Source organism: Callithrix jacchus, chromosome 9 (assembly GCF_049354715.1).
Source record: "Callithrix jacchus isolate 240 chromosome 9, calJac240_pri, whole genome shotgun sequence".
Classification (NCBI taxonomy): Eukaryota; Metazoa; Chordata; class Mammalia; order Primates; family Cebidae; genus Callithrix; species Callithrix jacchus.
The window spans coordinates 132,834,396-132,861,470 of NC_133510.1; the positions used below are offsets into that span (position 1 = coordinate 132,834,396).

Below are 27,075 nucleotides of genomic sequence, written 5' to 3' on the forward strand. Positions count from 1 at the left end.
TCTTGAAATGTTATAATCGAGATATGTTTCATATTGATATTCTGTCATAAATTACTTTTTCTATAACACAGGATACCCCTTCAATCTATAGATTTAGCCCTTCCTTAATTTAGCAAAAACAAAGATGTATAAAATGAAAATCCAAAAACTTTTAATTGTAAATACATTTTTTGTTGATTTTCTTTCCGAGACTCTCAGCTCCAAGGTTAGAATGTATTCTTATAGTGCATTATCTCTTTCTCTCATGTCTACCATCTTCTAATTCTTTTCATCCCTTTGCCTTTTTTGCATAAATTAACCAAGATTATCTCAAACTTCTCTTTATGTCAATAATTACATTTTTCACCAGGATCTACTCCTCGGTCTCAGTTTTTCTGTTGCACTGTTTTAGTCCTCGATTCATGTACTGGCTCTTTGATCTACTTTACTATCTCTGTTTTCTATCTTTGAACTTTTGGTTTGCTAAGTTTGTATTTAAAAAAAAAATTCTACCCACTTAAAAACGTAGAGAGAAGTTGCTTTGTTGTTTTTCTTTCAAAATCAATTATTCCTGTCCCTCATATGCTTTGCATTTCTTCCTTGCCTGCTTTCTCTCAGCTACATTTTTACATAAATGGGCTGCCATTTTCATTTTCACTTGGTTCATGCTCAACTTGGACAACTCTGCTCAGACTATCCTTTTGTGCTGCTGTAATGTGTATAAATTGCACTTGTCCATGCTTTATCTTGCAAAGCGTGCATCAACACTTGTCAAAGCTTTGATTGGTATAACTAAGTACTATCCTCCCTTTCTGTTATGTTTTCAAATGTTCTGTGCCTGCGTTCACACACTGCTGTGTGTGCATGTGTGCTGAGAAGGGGAATGGAAACAAGGACGAAAGGTTAGTATTGCATTTCTTCCATGCACTTGGATAATCTTGGGCTTCAGATTATCCTTCCAATTTATCTCTCGGTCTTGGATGCTTGTTTTTGGTAGAGAGAGACATCCTTTAATGATTTCTTTTTTATTATCAATCCTTCAACTACCCAAAAAGATAAAAGGGAAAATAAATATAAAAATTGATTTTTCACCTTTGCATAACAAGTTCACTGAGTAGAAAAACAACATTACCTTGTTCCCTCTGTGTTCTTTTTCCTCTGCTTCTGGATCTTTCCAAAGTTTGTATCATGTTTATTATGTCTTCTGTTTGACTCTATTCATTACTGAATGCTTATGATGTTAAAAGAGGCCTTTTATCACAGCTGGGACTGACACAATGACAAGCCCAGTGTTTGTCTCTGCCTCTAGTATAAGACAGAATCAATCAAAAAATAAAATATCTCCTCAAACTGCTATACCCACAGAGCCAAGTCAGGGAACAGGACCCATCCCAGATAAGTGCCCAGAAGAGCTTTGATGTCAGGAACTAGTTACAGAGGTGCTGAAATCGCTGAAATGGGAACCTGAGGATGATGAGGCAGCCCAAATACAAATCAACACAGGAAGCCTCTGCCTTTAGGGTCAGAAGGACGAAGCAAAGAGGTGATGTTAAAAAAGGCCAAGAGCAAGGTCTTCCTGCAGGAACTGGGAAAGCAGAACTCACAGGTGGGAGGAACCATTTGGCATGAGTAGGGAATGTGGAGTGAGAGAGGAGAGAATTATCCTGAATCCTCCTCTTTCCCAATCCACAAGTTTCCTATCAGCAGCTTCCATTGACCAAATGTAATCAAAAGCCAGAGCTGGGTGACATTGAGAACCTGGGAAATGTAGACTGCAGAGGTGTACTCAGTGAAAAGCACAGCACGGCAGGGTAAGGGGAGAAAATAGATAAAAGACAAAACAGACCATGAGCTGGTGTATCTACTCTCATCTGCCCTCTTGCAAGCGGGGCTTGTGAGTGACGTTTTTCCTGACTGCTGTTTACTTACCACGCCTTACCTATTGCTGCTTCACAAGCTACCACAAAACCTAGTGGCTTAAAATGCCACACCTTTATTCTATATTCCTGATTTTGTATATCAGGTATATGGGCAGGGCTCAGTTGGGAGACTCTTCTGCTACACATGGAGCTTGACTGAGGTCACTTGGTGGTACTGAGTTGCTGGCCCATCTGGTTTGGAAGATCCAAGACAGTCTTACCCATGTGTCTGGTTGCTTGACTGAAGAGGCTGGAAGACTGAGCTCACCTGGTTCCTCTTCCTTTCCATGTAGTCTCAGAGCCTTTTACATGGTCTCCCAGAAACACAGCTGGATTTCTTATATGCTGCCTCAGAGTTCCAAGACCAAGTGATCCTGGAGATGTGGGACAAAGTCAAAGCTTCTTTTGATCTAGCCTCAGAAATTCCAGATCATCACTTCTGCTACATTCCACTGGGTGAGCAACTCACTAACGCCAGTATGAATTCAAGAGTGGGGGATTAGATCCCATATCTCAACAGTTAGATGGTCAAACAATATGCAGCTATATCCAATCCAACACACTCTCATCCCACCCTGCCTGAGGCCTTGATGGGGGAGGGGACTCTGCAGCTGTGATTGGATGCACTGAGCTGATTTTTGAAAACATCTGTTTCACTCTTTAGCTAATTCCTCCCTCCAGTCTTTGTTACTGCTTTGTTTTTTCCACTTAAAAAATCAGTTTACTTTCATACCTTCAGCTTTGGAGGAGGGAGGGGAATGTGACATCTCACTTCGCTCTGCTATCTTGTACCTGAATATGCTGAGTTAGATGCTTCCCTGAGTTATTTATTTATTTATTTATTTATTTTTGAGACGGAGTTTCTCTCTTGTTACCCAGGCTGGAGTGCAATGGCGCAATCTCAGCTCACGGCAACCTCCGCCTCCTGGGATCAGGCAATTCTCCTGCCTCAGCCTCCCGAGTAGCTGGGATTACAGGCACCCGCCACCATGCCCAGCTAATTTTTTATATTTTTAGTAGAGACGGGGTTTCACCATGTTGACCAGGATGGTCTCGATCTCTTGACCTCATGATCCACCCGCCTCGGCCTCCCAAAGTGCTGGGATTACAGGCGTGAGCCACCGTGCCCTGCCCTTCCCTGAGTTATTAAAGAAAATGCCTCCTAAGCGGCTTTGAACATGGCCCTCTTTTTATTTCTTCTTTATACTTTAAGTCAGAGGTAATCTGCTACTTGCCAACATCAGCCCTCTCGGAAAAATGACTTGGCACTGCTTAGTTTGAAATGACGTTAAGTAATCTGTTTTCAGCTGGTCCCTAATACATTTCTTGGTTGATGGAATCAATCATGTACTGAAGCAAATGTGGTGCCACTAAGTGTGCTCGAGGTTCACCTTACTCCACAACACCTGGAGAAGGTGTTTGTTTATAAAAGTTTGTTTATACTCCACAACACCTGGAGAAGGTAAGAGTCCAGGAACTGAGGCTCAGTGAGCTTCAGTGACCCTCCCAAGATGCATAAGTAGTAAAAGTGTCAAGACAGGTCCCCACAGCTCCAACTCTGTGGCTCTGGGCTCTTCCTCATAAACCCCATGTGGGCCCCAGCAGGCAAACACTGCCCTTTTCTTTTGAAAATGCCATTTCCCCTGATAATTATTCATGTGTAAAGTCCTTGGAAGGGCCACTGCAGGTTATTTAATGGCCTTTGGACCTCTGTAATTCGCAGTGACAAATACAGATTTTGGTCATGGTGGATGCAACTTCACTTGATCTACTCTCAGAAGCACTGACTGAAGTTGGCACCTTGTCCCTCCAATGCAAACACCACATGCTCATACTCACAGCATTCATCACTCAGGAAAGGCCCTGCCAGCATGCTTTATTCACTGGTAATCCCCAGCACCAAGCTTAATCTTCAACAAATATATGTTAAATAAGGAAAATATTTTAGTTAACTTGGTCTCTTTAGTGCTCTTATGTTAAAAAAAAAAAAAAAAAAAAAGGAATCTCACAGTATCAGTGCCTGCCTTCCTACTTCGCATTTATGAAGATGAATTTTCCAACACATGTGCTCTGGGGCTGCATGTTAGAATGGGTAGGCTTTCAATATCTTAAATTAAATTCTTTTATAAATCACAGGGCCTCTGGCCAGTTGTTTAACCTCTTTGTATTTCAGTTTCTGCCTCTTCTGAAAAATGTAAGTAACAACAGCACCTACATCATAGAAATGTTCTGAGGATTAAATGTGCTTAATAAATTAAGCACTTAGAACAGTGCTTGGCACAAAGAGATATTTAATGAATGTCGGCTATCATTATTGCATTCAGCAAGCTCACAACATTTCCCAAACCAAGCCCATGATCCCTCTGTTCCTAAGCGTAAACCGGAAGCGTTACACAGGAAAACTGCACCTGGATGTGATGAGGGGAATATGAAGACATTCCATCTACAACCAGGGTGGACGTTCCCATGGGTGACCATATGGACAGATGACATTTCAGACCCAAGCTCCCCCCACTTCCTCCTTGCCATGGCATTATGCACTCCTCCACCATTTCCAAACCCTCACCGTCCCAGAAGGTAGGAATGTACCTGAGGTCAGTGGAGTGAAACTCTGATGACTAAGACTGGGTTCTATCACCAAACACATATCTATCCTTGCCCACTCAAATCTGCAGACCAGAATTCATACCAGCCATCACATTAGCATTCAACTGGATGCAGTGGTGACATGAGAAGGTACCAAGGGCCTTTTCTCTTTAGTTGCTTTGAGTCTTGTGGAAAAGCAGGCTATCGAGTGGACCTATAGGGCATGGTGAAGCTCTAATGAGCTACTCATGCATAGATAAAAAATCAGCTCAAGGTTACAAAGTGTGAACCTTGATGACTGGCCATGGACACAGCCAAAGAAGACCATGAAGAACTTTAGTTGCAAAGCAAGCCCTTCTGTCTGTAAATCCCCAAAATAATAAGAACAATAATAAATTCCATTTAAGTGAACAAGGCGAATATGGTTTGGCTGTGTCCCCACCCAAATCTCATTCTGAATTATAGTTTCCATAATCCCCAGGCATCATCGAAAACATCCAGTGGGAGATAACTGAATCATGGGGCTGTTACCCCCATGCTTCTCTTCTAGGGATAGTGAGTGAGTTCTCATGAAATCCAATGGTTTTATAAGGGCCTTTTCCCCCTTTGGTTGGCACTTTTTCTTCTTGGCATCATGTGAAGGAAGACATGTTTGCTTCCCCTTCTGCCATGATGATAAGTTTCCTGAGGCCTCCTCAGCCCTGCGGAACTGTGAGTCAATTAAAGCACTTTCCTTTATAAATTATCCAGTCTCAGGTAGTCCTTTACAGCAGGGTGAGAATGGACTAATACAGTAAATTGGCACTACAGAGAGTGGGGTGCTGCTACAGAGACACCTGAAAATGTGGAAGCTACTTCGGAACTGGGTAACAGAGACTGAAAATGTTTGAAGGGCTCAGAAGAAGACAGAAAAATGCTAAGAAGTTAGGAACTTCCCAGAGATTGGAGGGCTCAGAAGGCAGGAAGATGTAGGAAAGTTTGGAATTTCCTAGAGCCTTGTTGCATGACTTTGACCAAAATGCTGACAGTGATGTGGACAATGAAGTCCAGGCAGAGGTGGTCTCAGATGGAGAGAAGAAACTTCTTGGGAACTGGAGTAAAGGTCACTCTTGCAATGCTTTACCAAAGAGACTGGTGGCTCCTTGTCCCTGCCCTAGAGATGTGTGGACTGAGAGAGATGATTTAGGGTATCTAGCAGAAGAAATTTCTAAGCAGCAACATGTTCAAGAGGTGACTTGGGTGCTGTGAAAAGCATTCAGTTTTGTGTATTCATGAAGATGCGGTCTGTAATTGGGAACATGAGGGGATTCACTCAGGGTAGTGGCAGAAATATTAAGGGGAAAAATGGTTACAGTATATGTCACAAACCCTTTTGGAAGGCCTAAGTGTTTCTTCTATAGTTCTTGGCTGAAGGTGGCCACTCGACAGAAATGAATATTTAAAGGGAAACAGTATACGAGTTCAGAAAATCAGTGACCTAAAGATGCAATCGAGAAGAAACCCATTTTCTAAGGTGAAATTTAAGCTGGCCATAGAAATTTGCCTAAGTAAGGAAGAGCCAAATGTTAATCAAGACAATGGAAAAAAACGTCTCCAGGGCATGTCAGAGACCTTCACAGCAGCCCTCCCCATCACAGACATGGAGACCCAGGAGGAAAAAGTGGTTTCTTGGGCTGGGCCCAGGGCCCCCCTGCTGTGTGCACTGCAACCACTCTAGCCAGGGCTAAAAGGGGCCAAGATACAGCTCAGGCCATGGCTTCAGAGGGTAAAAGCCCCAAGCCTTGGCATATTCCACATGGTATTGAGTCTGAATGTGCAAAGAAGTCAAAAATTGAGGTTTGGGAACCTCTGCCTAGATTTCGGAGGATGTAGGAAAATGCCTGCATGTCCAAGGAGAAGATTGCTACAGGGGCAGGGCCCTCATGGAAAACCTCTGCTAGGGCAGTGCAGAAGGGAAATGTGGGGCTGAAGCTCCCACACTGAGTCTCCACTGGGGTACTGCCTAGAGGAGCTGTGAGAAGAGGGCCACTGTCCTCCAGAGAGCAGAAGACCACCAACAGCTTGCGCCACATGCCTGGAGAAGCTGTGGACACAACACCAGCCCATGAAAGCAGCTGGGAAGCAAGCTGTACCCTGCAAAGTCACAGGGGCGGGCCTCCCCAAGGCCATAGGAGCCCACCTCTTGCATCGGTGTGATTAGATGTAAGATATGGAGTCAAAATAGATTGTGTCGAAACTTTAATATTTAACTACTGCCGCATTGGATTTTGGACTCACATAGGGCCTGTAGCTCCTTTGTTTTGACCAATTTCTTCCATTTGGAACAGGTGTATTTACCCAATGCCAGTGCCTCTATTGTATCTAAGAAGTAACTAACTTGCTTTCGATTTTACAGGCTCCTAAGCAGAGGAACCTGTGAGGCTCCTTGTTCAGATGAGACTATAAACTTGGAATTCTGGTTTATAGCCAAAATGATTTAAGACTTTGGAGGACAATTGGGAAGGCATAATTGTGTTTTGAAGTGTGAAGACATGAGATGTAGGAGAGGCCGGGGCAGAATGATGTGATTTGTCTGTGTCCCCACCCAAATCTCATCTTGAATTGTAGTTCCCAGGATCCCCACCTGTTGTGAGAGGGACCCAGTGAGAGTAAGTGAATCATGGTGGTGGTTACCCGTATGCCATGCTGCTGTTCTCATGAAAGTGAGTGAGTTCTTATGAGATCTGGTTTTATAAGGGGCTTTTCCCCTTTGCTCAGCACTTCTTCCTGTTATCAGGTGAAGAAGGACGTGTTTGCTTCCCCTTCTGCCGTGATTGTAAGTTTCCTGGGGCCTCCTCATTCCTGCAGAACTGTGAGTCAATTAAACCTCTTTCCTTTATAAATTACCCAGTCCTGCACAGTTCTTTGTAGCAGCATGAGAACAGACTAATACAAAGACTAACCATCCTAAAAAAATCCCTTTTATAAAAACAGCTGAACTGATGGTCTAAGGACACAGTGACAGATACTCAGGTGTTTTACTCTCACATTTTGCCAAAGAAAATCCCACACAACCACCCACTGGGAGAACTTCCTAAAGCCACAGTGGAGCCGGGAAGCTATTTGTATTCACATCTTCTCATATTGATTTTCCTCTTCCTACATTTCTTAGATGTTCCATCAAGGGGTAAATACTTGAAGGTGAGGGTTGAGACCCTGCTTCCCACAGGACCCCATCAATGGCCCTATCCCAACTCTCAGGGGAATGAAAAGACTATGGGTAAAATGTTTCTGCATGTTTTTCTGGTTTCTCCTTCTATCTGTTTTTCAATCAAATGGGTATAGGATCCTGCTGCTCTAGGCTCCTTCAGCGTTCCTCAGATGGTATAGGGTTTGCGGCAGTAGGAGCAAATTGCTCCTTTCAAATGTGTTTATCTGCAATTCCTTGCAGGGATGTCCTGTGTACCGTCTGTATCATTCTGCAGAGTCTCAGGAGGCTTGTGGATGGCACAGCACTGAATTATGGCACCTGTCTCTTCTGTACTTGCAACAGAAGTTTATGCAACACAAGAACAGTGGGGTCTTCAGGATACTCAGGCAACATTACACAAATCACAGAAAGGAGGAGTGTGAGGTCAAACATATGCAGGTAGAAATTTCAAATCTCCTTTCTGGGGGGAACAAATTAATGTCAATTTCCTCATTCCTACCATAGGGAGGATAGTTCACTGAGGAGTCTACAGTGAACATTTGTCATGTTTTTATCACCCAGGTTCTATGCCTGCATCCTGAGAGCTCCCTGAATTATTTCAGGAGGGGTAGTAATTGACCCCATTGACACTGATATTGGTAGGAGGGTGAACACAGGAGCCACTTCCAACTGAGTTATGGGAAGAGTTGGGTTGTTTTCTCTCCTTCCTGTGGCAGAGCCAGGGGTGAAACTGTGACCTAAGCTTTCCCAGAGGACATTCTTTCCTGGCATCCCGAAGTTTGAGCCACTGACAAAGGGTAGACAGATGTTCAAAGGAGCATATAGGGCTGTAGCAGAGGCTTGTTGACATAGGCACCCCTTGCTACAGAACTGCAGTTTAGGTTTCCCAGGTCTAGGGAGCAGTTTTGGGTCCTGCTTGGCTCTGCAGCTTCTTCTCAGTCTTTCTACTCATCTCTGGAACTCCCAAGAGCCTGCCAGTTGGTCAGAGTGAACTTCTATTGCTTACGAACAATGAACCACCTGATAGGACATTGTAGGGAGATGATAGGAAACCACAGAAAACAGACACAGTATAAATCCAGGAAAATGGTAGGCACTCACTGTTATTACATTCCCTTTTCCTCCCCTTTCCCTAAGAGGATCAGAGCACTCACACTGCTTGACACAGAAATGTGGGTTTAGCCATAAGCCTTGTAAGTTTCCATGAGCCATAAGCCATGAGCTCAAGGCCCTCAACCCTCAGTTGATCGCTGTGTCTCCCCTGCAGCTGCCAGATGGAGCTACAGCCACTAGGGAATCAACATGCTGAAAAGTGGATTCGTGAAACTGTGTGCAAAGAGGCTGTGCATATGGTTATACGGTGGTGTTTTCACTAACAGTCATTTACTTATATGAATCAATCATACAGGAGAGAGAGAGAAGTTTAGTTCATTTAAATGTCTCCTTTCCCATTCTACCTAATCAGCTTTTCTCCAGAATAATGAGTTGGTAGAAATGAAATCAGTGTTTCTCAACTCCAGCTGCACATGAGAATCACTTGAAGAGCTTTTTAAAAATCCTGAAACCCCCCAGACCCATGTTGGGGGCAAACGGTCCTAATCAGCCCAGGCTGTTGAAAACAACTACCTCAATGCATCTCAGTCCTTGAGCTCCTCTCACAGTGCAAACGCCTTGATGTGTTTGCATTTGACTCTGGGTTATTTGCCATAGATGGCCTTGAAGCCCACGCCACTGCTTCCTCTAGAGCCTAGCCAACGAACCTAGTCTCTGGCCCAATGCTGAATGGAAAGTAGGTGGGGCGCAGTTATAGGGACAGCGACGTCCACTCTTCCTTCCAATATTTCAGGACTGACTGTGTTGTGTGAGGTATGGCACTAGACGATAAAGAAACAGCAGCAAACAGACCAAGGCTTCTGCCTCATGGAGAGGAACTTCTAGTGGATGGAAAACTAAATGCTAGGTGCAATTTAAATAATTTAGAAAAAAAATGACAATACAATGTCACCTTAAATCCAAATGCAGAACGTTCCTCTATGCAAGAGGTGACTTTTCTCTATGAATATTTTCTCCCACAACCATAATCTAGTCCAGGAGTCTCTAACCAGAAGTTATTGTGTCCCCCGGGGGACATTAGGCAACATCTGGACACATTTTCAGTCATCACAATGGACGGTGGCAGTTAATAGGCATCTAGTAAGTAGACGCCAGAGACGCTTGTCAACATCCTTCAAGGCACAGACTATCCTCACAACAGTGTTTTCCGACGCAGATGTCAAGAGTGTGAGGTTCATTAACCGCGTCTACTCAAACCAGCTCTATTCAAACTTAGCCTCGGGGATTGCCCGACTTCTCCAAGGTCACATGGTGACCTTCTAGCAAAACATGGAACAGGAGCAGCACCCAAATATCACAATCCCACTGTTTTTACTTAAAAGACCCTCCTTCTGAATTGCACCTTGATTCCTGATCAGATATAGAGAAAATATATTCTTATAGTTGAGAAAAATGGGGCGCCAAAAATCTCGACGTCATTTAAGTCTAAATATTATGCAGGTTCTCAGAAGAAAATGCAGGTTCTCTCAGCCTAGAATTGCCTTCCCTACCTCTCTAAGTGAACACAAGCATGTCATGCCCTTGCTCATGAAACCTAAATGCTCCCAACCGCCTGCAGCATGACTCTTTGTAAACTGACTCCCATTTCTTCCTGTTACATTTCACACAACACTCCCTCTCGCATCTGAACCTCAACTCTACCTATTTCTTGCACTGTTGGTTTAGGGCATTGGATGAGTTTCTTCTAAGCCCATTAGCTTCTGGGTTCTAGGTTGGGATCCATACTGTCACAGGGTTTCATGAGCCATATCAATACCCTTATAATACATTCTCATTTTTCTTTAAACTGATTCAAATCGTGTTTCTGTAACTTCCGACAAAAATGGTGTTAAGAAACACAGACATGGGAACTACTGGTTTCAGTTCTGACATGTACATGGCTTGGAAGTCATCACAATTATTCTTACAAGAAAAAGGAGAAAACACTGAAAAGCTACACATTTTCTTAGGCGCACTGGAGAAGTGAGGTTGTGGAACGAAGTGCCACTCCCAAATCCGGAGAGACAGATACTTTCAGGTAAGAAATAAATGAGGCCAGGCGCGGTGGCTCAAGCCTGTAATCCCAGCACTTTGGGAGGCCGAGGCAGGTGGATCACAAGGTCAAGAAATCGAGAACATCCTGGTCAACATGGTGAAACCCCGTCTCTACTAAAGATACAAAAAAATTAGCTGGGCACGGTGGTGCGTGCCTGTAATCCCAGCTACTCGGGAGGCTGAGGCAGGAGAATTGCTTGAACCCAGGAGGCGGAGGTTGCGGTGAGCCGAGATCACGCCATTGCACTCCAGCCTGGGTAACAAGAGCGAAACTCTGTCTCAAAAAAAAACATTAAAAAAATTTAAAAAAATTTTAAAGAAACAATATTTTAAGTATAATCGGTACACTAAGAGAGGAGATATAAAATGTAATCCCATTTCTTCCTGTTACATTTCACATAAAAAATATTGGAATCCTAAAAGGTAGGAAAAAGGGTGGATACAAAACAAAGAACACATGAAATTAATAGAAAACAGTTAAAAACATGATCATTATTAATCCAACTACATGAAAAGCATTTAAATGTGAACAATTTAAATATGCCAATTAAAAGAGAGATACTGTCAAAGCAGATTTCAAAACATGATTTGCCTATGTAACATTTACCAAAATCCCACTTTCGCTCAAAAGACTTTCATGGGTTAAAAGTAAAGAGATGGAGGAAGGTCATGCTAATAATGAAAAATAAAAGCTTCAGTATTTACATAAATTCCAGACAAAGCAGATCTAGCAAATTACCAGGGGTAAAGAGGAAGCATTACGTAATGACAAATGGGCTAATTATCCAAGAAGTTACAACAATCCTAAATGTGTATGCATCTATCAAATGCACATCAAAATATATGAGACAATCACTGATAGAACTTGAAGGAGAAATAAACAATTCCCCTATTATAGTTGGAAACTTAACACTCCTCTGTGAGCAACTGATAGATCAAATAGGCAGAAAATCAGTAAGGATGTAGATGACCTAAACCCACTATCAATCAACTTGATCTAATTGACATTTATGGAATATTCCATCCAAAATAAGCAGAATATACATTCTTCTCAAAATCACATAAAACATTTACCAAGAGAGATTACATTCTGTGCCATGTAGCCTTAAATTTAAAAGAACAGAAATTATGCAAAGTATATTCTCAAGCCACAGAAGTAATTAAACTAGAAATCAATACTAGAAAGATAGATGGTAAGTCCAACAATTATTTGTTAATTAAAAACACACTTCTCAATAACATACGAATCAAAGAAGAAGTCTCAAGAAAAATTAAAAGTATTTTAAATTAAATTAAACAGAAAATATAACTTACCCCCAATTTTGAGATGCAGCAAAGCAGTGCTTAGAGGAATATTTAGCGCATCAAAAACATATTAGAGAAGACCTAAAACTAATAACCTAATCTAAAATTAATTAGTGTTACATGTAGACACCTAAAGAAGAGCAAATTATACCTGAATCAAGCAGAAGGAAATTATACAAATTAGAGAAAAAAAATCAATGAAATTGAAAAACAATAAAGAAAATCTACAAAACCAAAAGCTAATTATTTGAAAAAACTCACTAAAACTGATAAAATCCTACTCAGGCTAACAAGGAACAAGGGAAGACAAAAATTACCAACAAAAATGAAAGAAGAGTCATCACTACTGATCCTATATAAATTAAAAGGTAAATTCACTTTTGAGATACATCATACACTCTGGTGAATACAGTAGATAATAATGGACCATACATTTAAAATTGCTAAGAGTAAATTTCAAATATTCTCACCACAAAAATGTGGTAAATAGTTGAGGTGATGAATATGTTAATTAGCTAAGTATTCCACATTATATTCATAAACTGTAATATCACTTTATACCCCATAAATACATAAAACTATAATCTTTCCATTTATAATTAAAAATAAAAATTAAAACAATAAAAAGCAAAACAATCCCTCCCAAAAGATAATGAGGAATATAGTAGCTAACTCTAGATCCACACATTTTATAACTTGAATATCAGATAGACGGATTCCTTGAAAAACACTAAGAAAACTCACCCAATGAGAGAGAAGTAGCATGAATAGCAGTATCTGTTGAAGAAATGGAGTAAATTATTAATAACCCCCCCCCAAATATGAAATCACCAGGCTCAGACTGATTCACCGGTGAAAATTTACAAACATTTCAGACGTGAATAATACCATTTCTACACACTGTCTCCAGGCAAACAGGAGCAGAGGGAAGACGTTCTAACCATATTACCAAAACGACATGGAGTCATTCAAGACTAACAAAAGTGCAAACTAATAACTCTCAGTAACGTAGGCATTAAAATCCTCAATAAAGGATTAAGAAATTGAATCCAGGCCGGGCGCGGTGGCTCACGCCTGTAATCCCAGCACTTTGGGAGGCCAAGGCGGGTGGATCACGAGGTCAAGAGATCGAGACCATCCTGGTCAACATGGTGAAACCCCATCTCTACTAAAAATACAAAAAATTAGCTGGGCACGGTGGTGCGTGCCTGTAATCCCAGCTACTCAGGAGGCTGAGGCAGGAGAATTGCCTGAACCCAGGAGGTTGTGGTGAGCCGAGATCACGCCATTGCACTCCAGCCTGGGTAACAAGAGCAAAACTCCGTCTCAAAAAAAAAAAAAAAAGAAAAGGAATTGAATCCACTAATATATAAAAAGAACGACACACTACACGCAAGTGAAATTTATTTATTCCAGGTATATGAGGCTGATTTAACAGTCAAAAACTATTCAAGATAATTCACTGCATTCACAGGCTAAAGAGAAAGATCATAAGATTATGTCAACTGGCACAGGAAAGAAACTTCGCCTACTTTTCAATAAGGTTGTTTTTCTTTTCTTGTAAATTTGCTTAAGTTCCTTGTAGATTCTGCATATTAGACCTTTGTCAGATGGACAGATTGCAAAAATGTTCTCTCATTCTGGGTATATACCCAAAGGAATATAAATCATTCTGTTATAAAGATACATGCATGCATGTGTTCATTCCAGCACTATTCACAATACCAAAGACATAGAATGAACCCAAATACCCATCAATGGTAGACTGGAATAAAGAAGATATGGTACATACACACCATGAAATACTATAAATACCCATCAATGGTAGACTGGAATAAAGAAAATATAGTATATACACACCATGAAATACTATAAATACCCATCAATGGTAGACTGGAATAAAGAAAATATAGTATATACACACCATGAAATACTATAAATAGCCATCAATGGTAGGCTGGAATAAAGAAGATATGGTACATACACACCATGAAATACTATAAATACCCATCAGTGGTAGACTGGAATAAAGAAAATATAGTATATACACACCATGAAATACTATAAATAGCCATCAATGGTAGGCTGGAATAAAGAAGATATGGTACATACACACCATGAAATACTATAAATACCCATCAATGGTAGACTGAAATAAAGAAGATATGGTACATACACACCATGAAATACTATAAATACCCATCAATGGTAGACTGGAATAAAGAAAATATGGTACATACACACCATGAAATACTATAAATACCCATCAATGGTAGACTGGAATAAAGAAAATATAGTATATACACACCATGAAATACTATAAATACCCATCAATGGTAGACTGGAATAAAGAAGATATAGTATATATACACCATGAAATACTATAAATAGCCATCAATGGTAGACTGGAATAAAGAAGATATAGTATATACACACCATGAAATACTATAAATACCCATCAATGGTAGACTGGAATAAAGAAAATATGGTACATACACACCATGAAATACTATAAATACCCATCAATGGTAGACTGGAATAAAGAAAATATAGTATATACACACCATGAAATACTATAAATACCCATCAATGGTAGACTGAAATAAAGAAGATATGGTACATACACACCATGAAATACTATAAATACCCATCAATGGTAGACTGGAATAAAGAAAATATGGTACATACACACCATGAAATACTATAAAGCCATAACAAGGAACAAGATGCTGTCCTTGGCAGGGACATGGCTGAAGCTGGAAGCCATTATCCTTAGCAAACTAACAAAGGAACAGAAAACCAAACACCACATGTTCTTACTTATGAGTGGGAGCCGAACAATGAGAACACACGGACACAGAGAGGGGAACAACATTCACTGGGGCTTAGTAGGGGAGGGCAGCGGGGAGAGAGCATTAGGAAAAAGAATCAATGCTTAATACCTAGGTGATGGCTTGATAGGTGCAGCCAAGCATCATGGCAACACGTTTACTTATGAAACAAACCTGTGCATCCTGTACATGTACCCTGGAACTAACAAAAAAAAAATAAAACTTGACAAAATGTACAGCAAGTTTTTTTTTTGAGACTGAGTCTCACTCTGTCACCAGATTGGAGTGCAGTGGCATGATCTCTGCTCACTGCAACCTCTGCCTCTCGGGTTCAAGCGATTCTCCTGCCTCAGCCTCCCGAGTAGCTGGGACTACAGGCATGCGCCACCACACCCAGCTAATTTTTGTATTTTTAGTAGAGACGAGGTTTCACCATGTTAGCCAGGATGGTCTCCATCTCCTGACCTTGTGATTCGCCCGCCTCGGACTCCCAAAGTGCTGGGATTACAGGCATGAGCCACCCTGCCCGGCCATACAGCAAGTTTTGATTTTAAAAAAATCTCTTAGCAAACTAAGAAGGAAAGAGAACTTTCTCAACTTGATAAATAACATAAACAAAAAGCCTATGGGCGACATTGCACTGAATGATGAGAAACTAGATGTTGCTCACTAAGAGGAGGAATGAGGCGGGGCAAGACCTTCTCACCATTCCTATTTTACACTGTACTGGAGCCAAATGAAAGAGGTCTCAATAGCCAGAGTGGGAACTCTGAGCAACAAAATATATACAATAATATTGGATTACAACCCCAACATCCAGGTGTTCTCATTGAAATAAGTACATGACTGAATAAATACATAAATGAGGGAAACCAAGCAAATGTCACCTGCAGAATTCTAAGTAACTTACAAAGCTGTATTACCCTCAAGAGTGTGAAGCATCACTCCCCTCTTTATAATTGTGAGCTGGGCATAAACACTTCCTTCCAGAGCATAGCCTTGGGGGAATGGGAAGAAAGGACCTTCACAGTGGAGAGACCTGAGAAGCCCAGCCTCAGCCCGGTGCTGGTGAAGGGGGATAGGTGGTCCAGGAAGTGACCATGTCCCTGGGATATGGCAACCTTGGGACCTTACAATCAACAGAATGGCCCTCAGCATTAGCACTGTAGCCAAGCTCATTCAAGCAAAGCTATCTTCAGTGAAGAATTTCCCCTGTGTAGACAGCGTGAGGATTTCAATTTTACCTGTCCTCAGACTCTTTGCTCATTATAATAGTAAAAAACACACCCCTGGGTGGAGATTTAAGATGCTAATGAGCCTGCGACGCATGAACACACTTGTACAAACCCCCCCAAACATGCTTCTGAGTAATACCTCTTACCACCTGCTTGTGAATCATCGTGCACGGCTCCCATAAAGGGTCTCCCTTGTGCCAGCTTTGCAGTCTCATCCTTAGGGCAGTGCGCCCTGAATCCTCTCTCTCCAGTGTACTATCTATTCGGAACTTAACTTTCAAAATAGTATTTTCTTTTGCAATATATCACTCTATGCTGCGTCTCCTTTGCTGTGTGGCTCTTGTTTAAGTCATTTTAAACTAAAAAGACAAGAACTGAGGTCTCACGGCAGCCGTCAGCCCCAGAGTGAACATCAACGGTAGTGAGTCCTGTGGGCTGCATGTGCCCTTGATGTGATAAACACGGCACTTTGCCTCTGTGGCTTTCCTCCCCCAAACCCAGCACCCCAGGGCAATCTGGAGAAAGAACATCAGACAAATCCCAGTTGAAGGACGTTCCTCAAAACAACTGACCAGCCGGGCGTGGTGGCTCATGCCTGTAATCCCAGCACTTTGGGAGGCCGAGGCGGGTGGATCACGAGGTCAAGAGATCGAGACCATCCTGGTCAACATGGTGAAACCCCGTCTCTACTAAAAATACAAAAAATTAGCTGGGCACGGTGGCGCGTGCCTGTAATCCCAGCTACTCGGGAGGCCGAGGCAGGAGAATTGCCTGAACCCAGGAGGCGGAGGTTGCGGTGAGCCGAGATCGCGCCATTGCACTCCAGCCTGGGTAACAAGAGCGAAACTCCGTCTCAAAAAAAAAAAAAAAAAAAAAAACAACTGACCAGTGAGTCTCAAAACGGTCCTGCCACCAAAACCAAAGAACGTCTAAGAAATGGTCCCAGCCAGAGGAGTGTTAGAGCAAAAGAAATATGGCTGGAGAGGACTCTCTTTCTACATTGAGTCCTTGTGGCTGAACTGCAACCGAGCTTAATCTGTAGACGAGACTGAAAACCTAAGTGAGTAGCCTGCACCTGCAACAGTCCCTGAGACTTGGCCAGTCCCAGCCGCCGTACCTCAACCGCTCATATACACTGAGTGTTCAAACCGTGTTCAAACAAGGCAAACGCCAAGCTGTGAGCAATCCAGCTGTTTCGGTACCTCACCTCCGATTTCCGAACATCATTTTACATAAATGTGTTCTGACCACGAGGCACCCCTGGGGTCCCTCTGAATCTGCTGTGATTCTGGGGCCTGCCTGGCCGACGAATCATTCATTGCTCAGTTAACCTCCTTCCAATTTGATTCTGCTGAAGTTTTTCTTTGAACAGGAGTTCCAGGAGACATGACCACTACATGTAACGCAATCTCCTGGATGGGATCCTGGACCGGCCACAGGGGAAGTGGATGATAACTAAGGAAATGTGAATACAGTACGGACTTCAGCTAATAATCATGTGTCACTATGGGTGCATTCACTGGGATAAATGTAGCCCACGAACACAAGGTATTAATCAAAGAGGGATGCAATACATTCACAAGTTTTTCGTAAAGGTAAATAACTTCTGAAATTAAAAGTCGGCTTTAGGAGAAATACCTAATGCCGATGACAGAATGATGACTGTCAAACCACCATGTCGCGTGTATGCCTGTGTAACGAACCTGCACATTCTGCACGTGTACCCCAGAACTTAAAGTATAATTTTTTTTTTTTGATACAGAGTTTTGCTCGTTACCCAGGCTGGAGTGCAATGGCGCGATCTCGGCTCACTGCAACCTCCGCCTCCTGGGTTCAGGCAATTCTCCTGCCTCAGCCTCCTACGTAGCTGGGATTACAGGCATGTGCCACCATGCCCAGCTAATTTTTTGTATTTTTAGTAGAGATGGGGTTTCACCATGTTGACCAGGATGGTCTTGATCTCTTGACCTCGTGATCCACCCACCTCGGCCTCTCCAAGTGCTGGGATTACAGGCGTGAGCCACCGCGCCCGGCACTTAAAGTATAATTTTAAAAAAACGCCTGTCTGCCTCTCACTCTTCTACTTCAAGCAGCTCCATTAATCCCCATGAGGTGACAAGGGGTGGTGCAATCCCAGATGTCACTGGACATTGGTATAATTTGAAGACACCAACATCCGTCCTCTGTAACAGTGCCCCAGTCTTCACAAGAGGACAGTGCTTCATCTCATGGGGTGTGTTCTTAGCGAAAAGTAATTTGAGGAACCATTTTGTTTCATGGAAGCCACCTCTGGTCCCTCTCCCACCCCTGGCACAGCCAGCTAGTAGAGAGGTGACCCAGCAGGGGCTGCATGGAGGTCTCTGCAGCTTATGTGCATATAACCAGGAGAACTACTGAAAGAATCCACTGTGAGGGCAGGAGAGAGTTGCTGAGAAGCTGCTATGTCCTCGCCCAGTCTCCAACCTCCATCAGACTCTGTGTGGCCAAGCTGGGTCCCATTATATCCGTCTAGTAAATCCTTCTATTTATTGTTTTTTTTTTAAATTAGCTGGAGTGTGATTTACGGCCTGCAACTTAGAATATCACTGGATACAGCAGGGCATATTTTACCTGAAACAGAAGAAGAAGAAACCCTATTCTGGGCCAACACAGGTTCAGAGGTTACGTCACTCACGTGGATGAGGCTCACAGGGTCAATCTCAAACCGCCGTATTATTTCCTAACAAGCTTTAAATCTTCTGCATATCGGGCTACCCAAACCACCAGAGAATATCCTCTGAGCCTCATCAGTTCCAGGTCACTCTGCCCATGGTCAAACACTCGTATTTTGTTCTCCTGCTGTCTCCTTTCTCAGTGTCACCTTTGCAAGAATATCTCCTCAATAACGTCTTATTCCGACCTGGTCTTCAATGCAATCCCAGTGCGAGGCAGACAGCGCTGAACAAATTCTTGAGCACTTCCAACGGCAGAGAGCTCGGTAAAGTGCACGTATTCGTTAATTATCAGCGATTCGTTCATGCATTCAAGATTAAGGCTGCCCATGCCTTTAAGAACAGCCCCGAATCTGAGCCTGTTCGGCTGATAGTTCTGGGCTGTTAGGTAACCAAGGGATTGCTACATGTGTACTCAGCTCCAGCCTCCCATTCAGATCTGAAGACCAGAGCGCTTTTGAAACAGACTCCTGCGGCAAAAAGGAATGGAAGAATAACCGGTGAAGAGGTGAAAGCAGCAGCGCCGGTTCTTACCTTCCTCCAGGCCCATCACGGGTAAGCAGAGACTGGGATGCACCTGAGCCTCCCTCTCCATCGGGGAGGGACATAGGAGAATGTGTGGTGAGAAGAACGTGGAGGAAAGAGTTCCGGTGCCATGAGGTGCTTCCGCTGTTCACTTGAAGGAAAGCATTTTCTGGGATTAACGGGATGGTTAGATGCCTCAGGCATGAAAGAAAGCGTGTGGCTTTTCTTTCCTTGCAGATGTCCCTTTGGAAGAGCGAAGCGGCAGGATAGAACAGAGGTTGTATGACAAAGGCCCTGCCTGGGCTTCCTTGTTCTTAAAGAGTGAAACACACACGCAGATATACATGAATACAAATACACACGCAGAGAGAAGCTAACTCCTGTGCTTCAGTGACTCCTGTGCTCCAGCCCCCGCATGCCCGTGTCCACAGGCACGCACCAGGGAGGTGTACAGTGGGTGGTCAGTCGCTATCGATAAAGAGCTCAAAGCACAGCCTGATTTGCAAATGTAAGTGATGCATATTTGCAAATGTCCCTCCCGTTGATGGCAGTTAGTCTGACCCCCTCTCACTGTAGTCATCCTTGAGTGGCTGTGGATGTCCAACTGGTACCTGACCTATAAAACAGGAGCCCAGTGCTGGGCCGTGCCAGCGCTTTCAACACAGAGTGTCTAGAACCACAGTCACCATTGGGAGAAAAGCTCCCAAGGATATCTGGCTGGATCCTTCGGGGTTATTTACAGCGGATGCTCAGACAGAACAGACGCACACCAATTCTAAACATTTGGAAGCTATGCTGGATTAGTGTCAAATTGACTTCATTTAAGAAGATATACAGTATTATTATCTTCTAATTATAGGAATTCAAGCTAAAGGATAATAATCTTGCCAGGTCCAAGTTTACCTCCAGCTGTTTACATAAATACACGAGATTCATCCATAATCAGAGCGTTTTAAATATGCAGCAAGCACATGAATGCAGCCTCTTGAAGAAACAGTGTAGCCTCTTACCGACGTAAACGCACATTCATGAAACATTTCCTTCCTTGTTGTCTAATCTGTAAAACTGATTTTTAAATCGAGTTGACATGCCTAATTGATGGGCTCTGAACATACATTTTTTTTGCTGTACTTCCCAACTTTTCCAAAGTCCGACTTGTGAGCAGAGCCACCGAATTTAGAAGCTTCAAATACATTTGCTTCTGAATTCGCCAAGACTTGGAACCTCATATTGTACAGCCCAGCAAAGCGAATTTCTCTTGGTTTTGTTACAAACTGCCAAAGATAAAAGCCACCCTTGGACCCTAATGGATATGTTTAGACTGTAATAAAGTCATGAGACACAAAGCTTTTTGTGAAATTCAATACTACACACATCACTGCTTCCACACACGCGTGTGCACACACACACCGCCCCCCCCCCCACAAGCTGCATGTGGATCTCATCTCCTGAGAATCAAAGCTTCAGGGGATTGCAGTTTTTAATCCTGGGTTCAGAAAATCAACAGTCAGTCACTGGCAAACCTAAAAGATGGCAGACAGTTTGAAACCGGGTAAGAACAAAGCTCCCCTATTCAAACCTTTTGTTTCTACCACCAAAATATTTCTCTATATAGGCAGCCATCCTCACAAAAAATACTGTGTAAGACTGTTGAACCCAGAAAAGGAAAACATAAAGCTAGCAGACCCCGCTGAGGACCTGAGGCCAGCTGGACTTAGATATGATTTCCAGAGGGACAGAAGCGAAAGCTAAGGAAGGCTCAGCCTCGCAGATGTGCTCCTGTGCCCCAAATCCCTGCAGCTAATCCGGAATGGCACATCCAACCAGGCCAAAGGTTTTTACCTTCCAGGACTTAGCCAAATTCAGTCATTAGGTGCACGGCCATTCGGTTCTGTTTCTTTCGTTAAAAATCAAAAAGGCATTTCTAATCAAATAAACTTAAATGTGCAAGGTAGAATCAAAACAATGATGTATTTTTTTGAACTCATCCACCCTTTACACATAAAGAAAGAAAGAAAGAAGGAAAGGAAGAAAGAAAGAAAGGAAAAGATGGAGAAAGCAATTCCACATGAACTTTATAAACCCAGGTGTGAAACAGGTCTTACATAGAGCTGCACTCCTAATCTCCGGAGTCACAGCACACATTTCATTACACTGAGCATCAGGTCAAATCGCTGAGTTATGTAGCAGTGTTAAGACATTTCTAATAATCAATCATTTATACTCAACAGCTGTTATAATCAAACTTGCCTGGGTTGAAAATAAAACAAAAACTCTATAATGAAAACACAATCCAGCCAAGGCAAGCAGCTTCTCTCATACATTCTATTCCAAAGGGAAAACTAGCCCGTGTTGATTCTAAAGTACACACAGCTTATTTTAAATGTCTTGTCTTTGGTATATTCTTATATAAGAAACTCAACAAATTCTACTGTATATTCTTCACACATCATGCTCATTTATTTTTTTGAACACTTAGCTCTATTTCCAGGGAGAAACAGAATGATAACTTTGAGGTTGGTACCATATTATACTTAGAACTTAGATCTCTGGAATGGATTTTGAGTTGGCAGAAGCTTCCCTATCCTTGCTGACAACTGTTGCAATTTCACTGCAGTCTCATTTCAGCTGTGAGGCATTTAACTCTCCAGTTCTGAAATGGCTCCTCGGATAACTTTAGCATTCCCAACACTTGCTGAGAATACCCTAAACTAAGGCAGAAGGCATAACATCAGCAGCCCCCTGGCTGCCCCGTCGATGGCCTGGAAAATCTATTAGTACAGATATTCTCACAACTGAATTGCCAACCTGGAAAGATCAGACTGGTCTCTGGATTTCCCAGGGCAGGTGGGGCTTGTAAAGATGGGAAGGCCGGCTCTCCTCTGGTGAGCGATAACACAGCTCTTCTGGTCAGATAGTTTCTCGAAAGCACAAGCTGATGGGCGAGCAGGTACAGACAGACAATGAGAAAGGACTTACCTCAAGGTGAAGCGATCTTCAGTGGCATTTCTGGAGATGGAAACAGGGAACGTCAGCACGTCTCCCTGCCTGACCGTCTTTGGTATGTAGTGGATGGCCACACTGCTGTCCAGGCGCAGCTCTCTCAGGGAAGGTTTCCTGTGAGTCTGGTAAAGGAAGATGCTCCCAATCCTCTGCAGTGGGGGGCCGGAGTCGTCGAGGTCACTGTGGCCTGTCCGAATCCCATTGCTTTTCCTCGCCTCTTCCCTGACACAGTCCCCTCTCTCACCCCCTGGGTGCACAGTGTAGTAGAGCTCCACAGGGGTCCCCTCCGGCTGGTCCACGGGCCTCCTCCTCCCGGCCACCGCCGTCGGGGCACTGAACCAGCTGGACAGGAGCTCCAGCTCGGCCACACACAGCCCCAGGTCCCCCTGCAGCCGGCAGCTGCCCCGCACCTCTCTGGTCTCTCGGAAAGCAAAGACCCTCAGGCACGGCAGCTTCTCCCCGGCACTGCGGTCGTCCCAGTCCCTGCCCACAACGTGGAACAGAACCTGCACTTTGGGCCGGCTCAGGTAGACTTGATCCTGCAGGATGTGGGCTTTCAGTTTCCAGTTAAGAGAAAACTTGTTGGTGAATCCAAATGGGTTGGAAGGTAGCATTAAATCCTGGGGTACCACCTGCTCGATGGAGAAAGGCCCGTAGCTGGCATTTAGAACAGGCAGCCTCTTGGATTTGTAGATGAGAAATGACTCCACCCGGGACTGCAGGCTGGAGTTCCTCATGATGTCCTGGTTGGCCTCCTTCAGGAAGAAGGAGACGTCGGCGTTGTTGATGTGGTAGGTCACGGGGAGGTAGGTGGGCAGCAAGGAAAACCTCTGGATGCTCTCAAGGATCCCGCGACCTTCCGTCACTGTCGGGAGGGAATTGGAGCGCAGGTGTTAGTGGTGCTGAGGTCGTCACCAGTATTTCAGACATCTGCGTGCCCCTTCCTACCAGGTGACCCTGCCTTCATGCCAGTAATGCGGTTCCTTACCCAAACCCCTTCCTTGCATCAACACGCTTCATAGTAACATATTTGTTTTAAAAGAAACAAATGCCACCAATGTAGAAAACCAGTATCATTTAACCCATAAAGAAGTTTAACATGCAAACAAATACAATTCAAATACAATTTTAAAATTTCAACTGGTGGTCATGGTACTTTTATGGGATTATTGTGAAGATTTGCTCTTTTTTGCTAAAAGGAGAGAAGGGCAAGTACTAGAAAGCTGCCACAAGCACACCACACCCACGAAAGCTGCCACAAGCACACCAGTATCCATGAAATCTGCCACAAGCACACCAGCATCCACAAAAGCTGCCACAAGCACACCAGCATCCACGAAAGCTGTCACAAGCACACCAGCATCCACGAAAGCTGCCACAAGCACACCAGCATCCACGAAATCTGCCACAAGCACACCAGCATCCATGAAAGCTGTCACAAGCACACCAGCATCCATGAAATCTGCCACAAGCACACCAGCATCCACAAAAGCTGCCACAAGCACACCAGCATCCACGAAATCTGCCACAAGCACACCAGCATCCATGAAAGCTGTCACAAGCACACCAGCATCCATGAAATCTGCCACAAGCACACCAGCATCCACAGAGACGCAACTTCCCAGTGACACAATGCAGGCTAAGACTGGAAACAAGATTAACTTTCTCAACGCATGGACCGCTGCTATGTCCACATTCCACCCGATATTCTTTCATGTTCCCATACACACATGCTGCATTTAAGGACATGTCCAATGAGAAATGGTAACAGACTTGGGGCAAAAATAAATTCAGATGAGCAATCATAAATCACACAGACAGTGTACATCCGTCCCTTGGAGTTAAGCTGAGAGATGCCAAGAAAAGACCTTGGAAGGATATATTGGGAGGGACCCTCCAGAAATAGAAGAGATGGTGTGACCACAGCACCAGCATGTCAGGGCCAAGCGTATAAAGCACGTACTCCCGTCATCTGTGCAACGCTGGCCCCTAGAACCTAGGAAGCAGGGTGGCCCCTCACTTCCACCCCAGCCACATCCTTCGGACATGATGCTGTCACCAAGGAACGAAAACCACTGCTCACTTTCCCACACTGATCTCACCTCTCCCTCAGAGGGAGGAAAACCCAAAATGTGATTTTACAGGTGGCCTTACATTCTGTAAGAAAAATGCAGGCAGAGCAATCGCATCATCCAGAGAACCAATTTAAGGAGTTTTCCACCTGGAAACTATTGGCTCTGAGAACACTGAGTTTCTAGGCAAAGCTCCGCAGTTAGGCTCTCGTCAGTCACCGTGTAATTATCTTTGATTAGTTGGATGACTCATTGTGTCATCTTTCTCAGAGGCCCACAGGAACACACATTCCGAAGCATGATGCCCACCCAAGTCAGGACCCCTCTTGGGAGTCGTCTGCCAGCAGCTGAGAGAGCACAGAGCTCGGAGGCAGGGGTCCTGCTCCTAGCCTTGTGAGAACATAAGCGGGTCACTGACCCTCACTGTTTCCCGTGGAGCCATCAGAGGGGGCTGATTGGAGCAGTGTAGCCTCAGCCCAGCTGTGACACCGCGGGGTGTCAAGCGGCATCCAATTTAACTTTTAGAGAAGAAGTTCAGTGCACACATTCAACTTGAGTTTACAGAAAGCTCTGGATGAAAAACTCTCCCCATTCAGTGGCATTACCAAACTCAGAGCAGGCTGAGCTTCCATTTAAACAATCACGGCTTGTCTTGGGGGAACCGTTTGAGACTGCTTATAAGCGGGAACGGTCTGCACCCACCCAAATGACAATTTCCTAGGGTTCAATGTCATAAATAGGGATTTTTGTTTTCAAAAATGAAAATAAAGATATAAAAAGGGACTCCATGCCTTAAAAAGATTACATGTTTCAACTTTATGGAAATCATTCCTAATTTATATTTTCTCTAAACTTGTGTTTTCACATGTGAGTCACAGTAAAACAAAGAAGTGGGAGAGAATTTTCATCCCCTCCCTGGGTACCCTCCCCAGTGGCCCAGCCACTTTTCTGTGACCTCTCTGGCTGCATTATAAAAGTCATTTTTCTGGGATCGTTTCCTTGACTGTATGATTCGGGGTTATGTTCTCCAGCTGTGTTTTCCTGTAGCATCCCCAACTTCCTTTATCAAAAAACGTTATGCTTTGCTGTAGTTCTCTATGCACTCCAGGGTGTGATATGCCAGGGAGCAGAAACGACACGCGGGGCTTTTTCTCCACTGTATTCATGGTCTTCAACAGAGTGCCTGGTAAACACCAGGTACTCAATAAATATTCAATAAACACGTGAATGAATGATTCAACAAGTGGACTATGCTTCTTACATTACAAAGAGCAGATTCTGTTTTTACATTAGGTTGTTATTCACTGTCCTTTTCACTTCCATCACTGTAACCAGAATTCTGGATTCCTTTTTTTTTTTTTTTTTTTTTTTTTGAGGCAGAGTCTTGCTCTATCACCCAGGCTGGAATGTGCAGTGATGCAATCTTGGCTCGCTGCAACCTCTGCCTCCCAGGTTCAAGCGATTCTCCTGCCTCAGTTTCTCATGTAGCTGAGACAACAGGCACCTACCATCATGCCCAGCTAACTTTTATATTTTTAGTACACACAGGGTTTTGCCATGTTGGCCAGGCTGGTCTTGAACTCCTGACCTCAAGTGATCCACCCACCTCGTCCTCCCAAAGTGCTGGGATTACAGGTGTGAGTCACAGTGCCCAGCCAGAATCTTGGGTCCTCTTATCCCATTAAGAGCTCCATGTAATCTTGGTAATATGGGACTAAAGAAGATGGACCTCTCTGTGCAACGAGACTCCCATAAGAACCACATCAATGACACAGCATCTGCTATTGTTAAAAACACATTGTGGCACCACTCAGAACAAGTACCTTGAGTGGCCTTAGCACTCTCTTGTCATTCGTGCTAGAAACAGCCAGAACCAGACAACCAAATCACAGATGGCTACCCGTTAATGCCAGACACCAAGGCTCCATAAACGTCCCTGTTGAACATCTAACCCCGACTACTTGAGGACACAAAACTTAATTGTGCGACTAATGACACAACCCAAGGGCAATGACACTGATTTTATTCAGGAAAGCAGTAAGGCGATCCGGGGTCACTGTGAACGGCATGGGAAGGGAGGTAACGTCTTAGCTTCATGCCACAAATGGGCTGTGCGTCGTTTTGCCTGGTATCTGACCTCAATGTTTATTGATTAAAATTACTCCACCTTGACCTGAAGCTAGTGTTACTTCCTTTCTTTTCTTAAATAATACCACAAAAATAATGCCAGTTATGTTCCACAATGCACAGAATGAACAAAGCAACACTTGTCTTCTCATCCTTGCCGGAGTGCTTACCTCCACTAAAGGACGCCATTCTTACTAAACATAAAAATGAGCCAAGTGTTAGATAACAGAGGCTGTACGTGGAATGCCACAGTTAATAATTCACTAAGGAAAAAATTACTTTTTAATTGGGTGCCATGGCTGTAATACTCATTTGAGGGAGAGTGACATCTTCACATCTTGAAGCAACTGAGTGGTCTGGGAAAAGTTTCATATTAATTTCAACGCTTTTCAAAGAATCAGTTTTCCCCTGAATAATATCTTTTATAAAAATATGGGAAAGAAGG

The 27,075-nt window shown here is 43.5% G+C and overlaps 1 protein-coding gene across 1 annotated transcript in view; it reads right to left on the reverse strand.

The window, feature by feature from the left end:
- The window catches only part of TMEM132D (transmembrane protein 132D), an 880,461-nt gene that overhangs the window by 643,010 nt on the left and 210,376 nt on the right, over window positions 1-27,075 (reverse strand). The window contains exon 2 of the mRNA XM_035258183.3: window positions 22,408-23,296. Coding sequence (XP_035114074.2) covers window positions 22,408-23,296 — 889 coding nt within the window. The remainder of the gene's footprint in view (window positions 1-22,407; window positions 23,297-27,075) is intronic.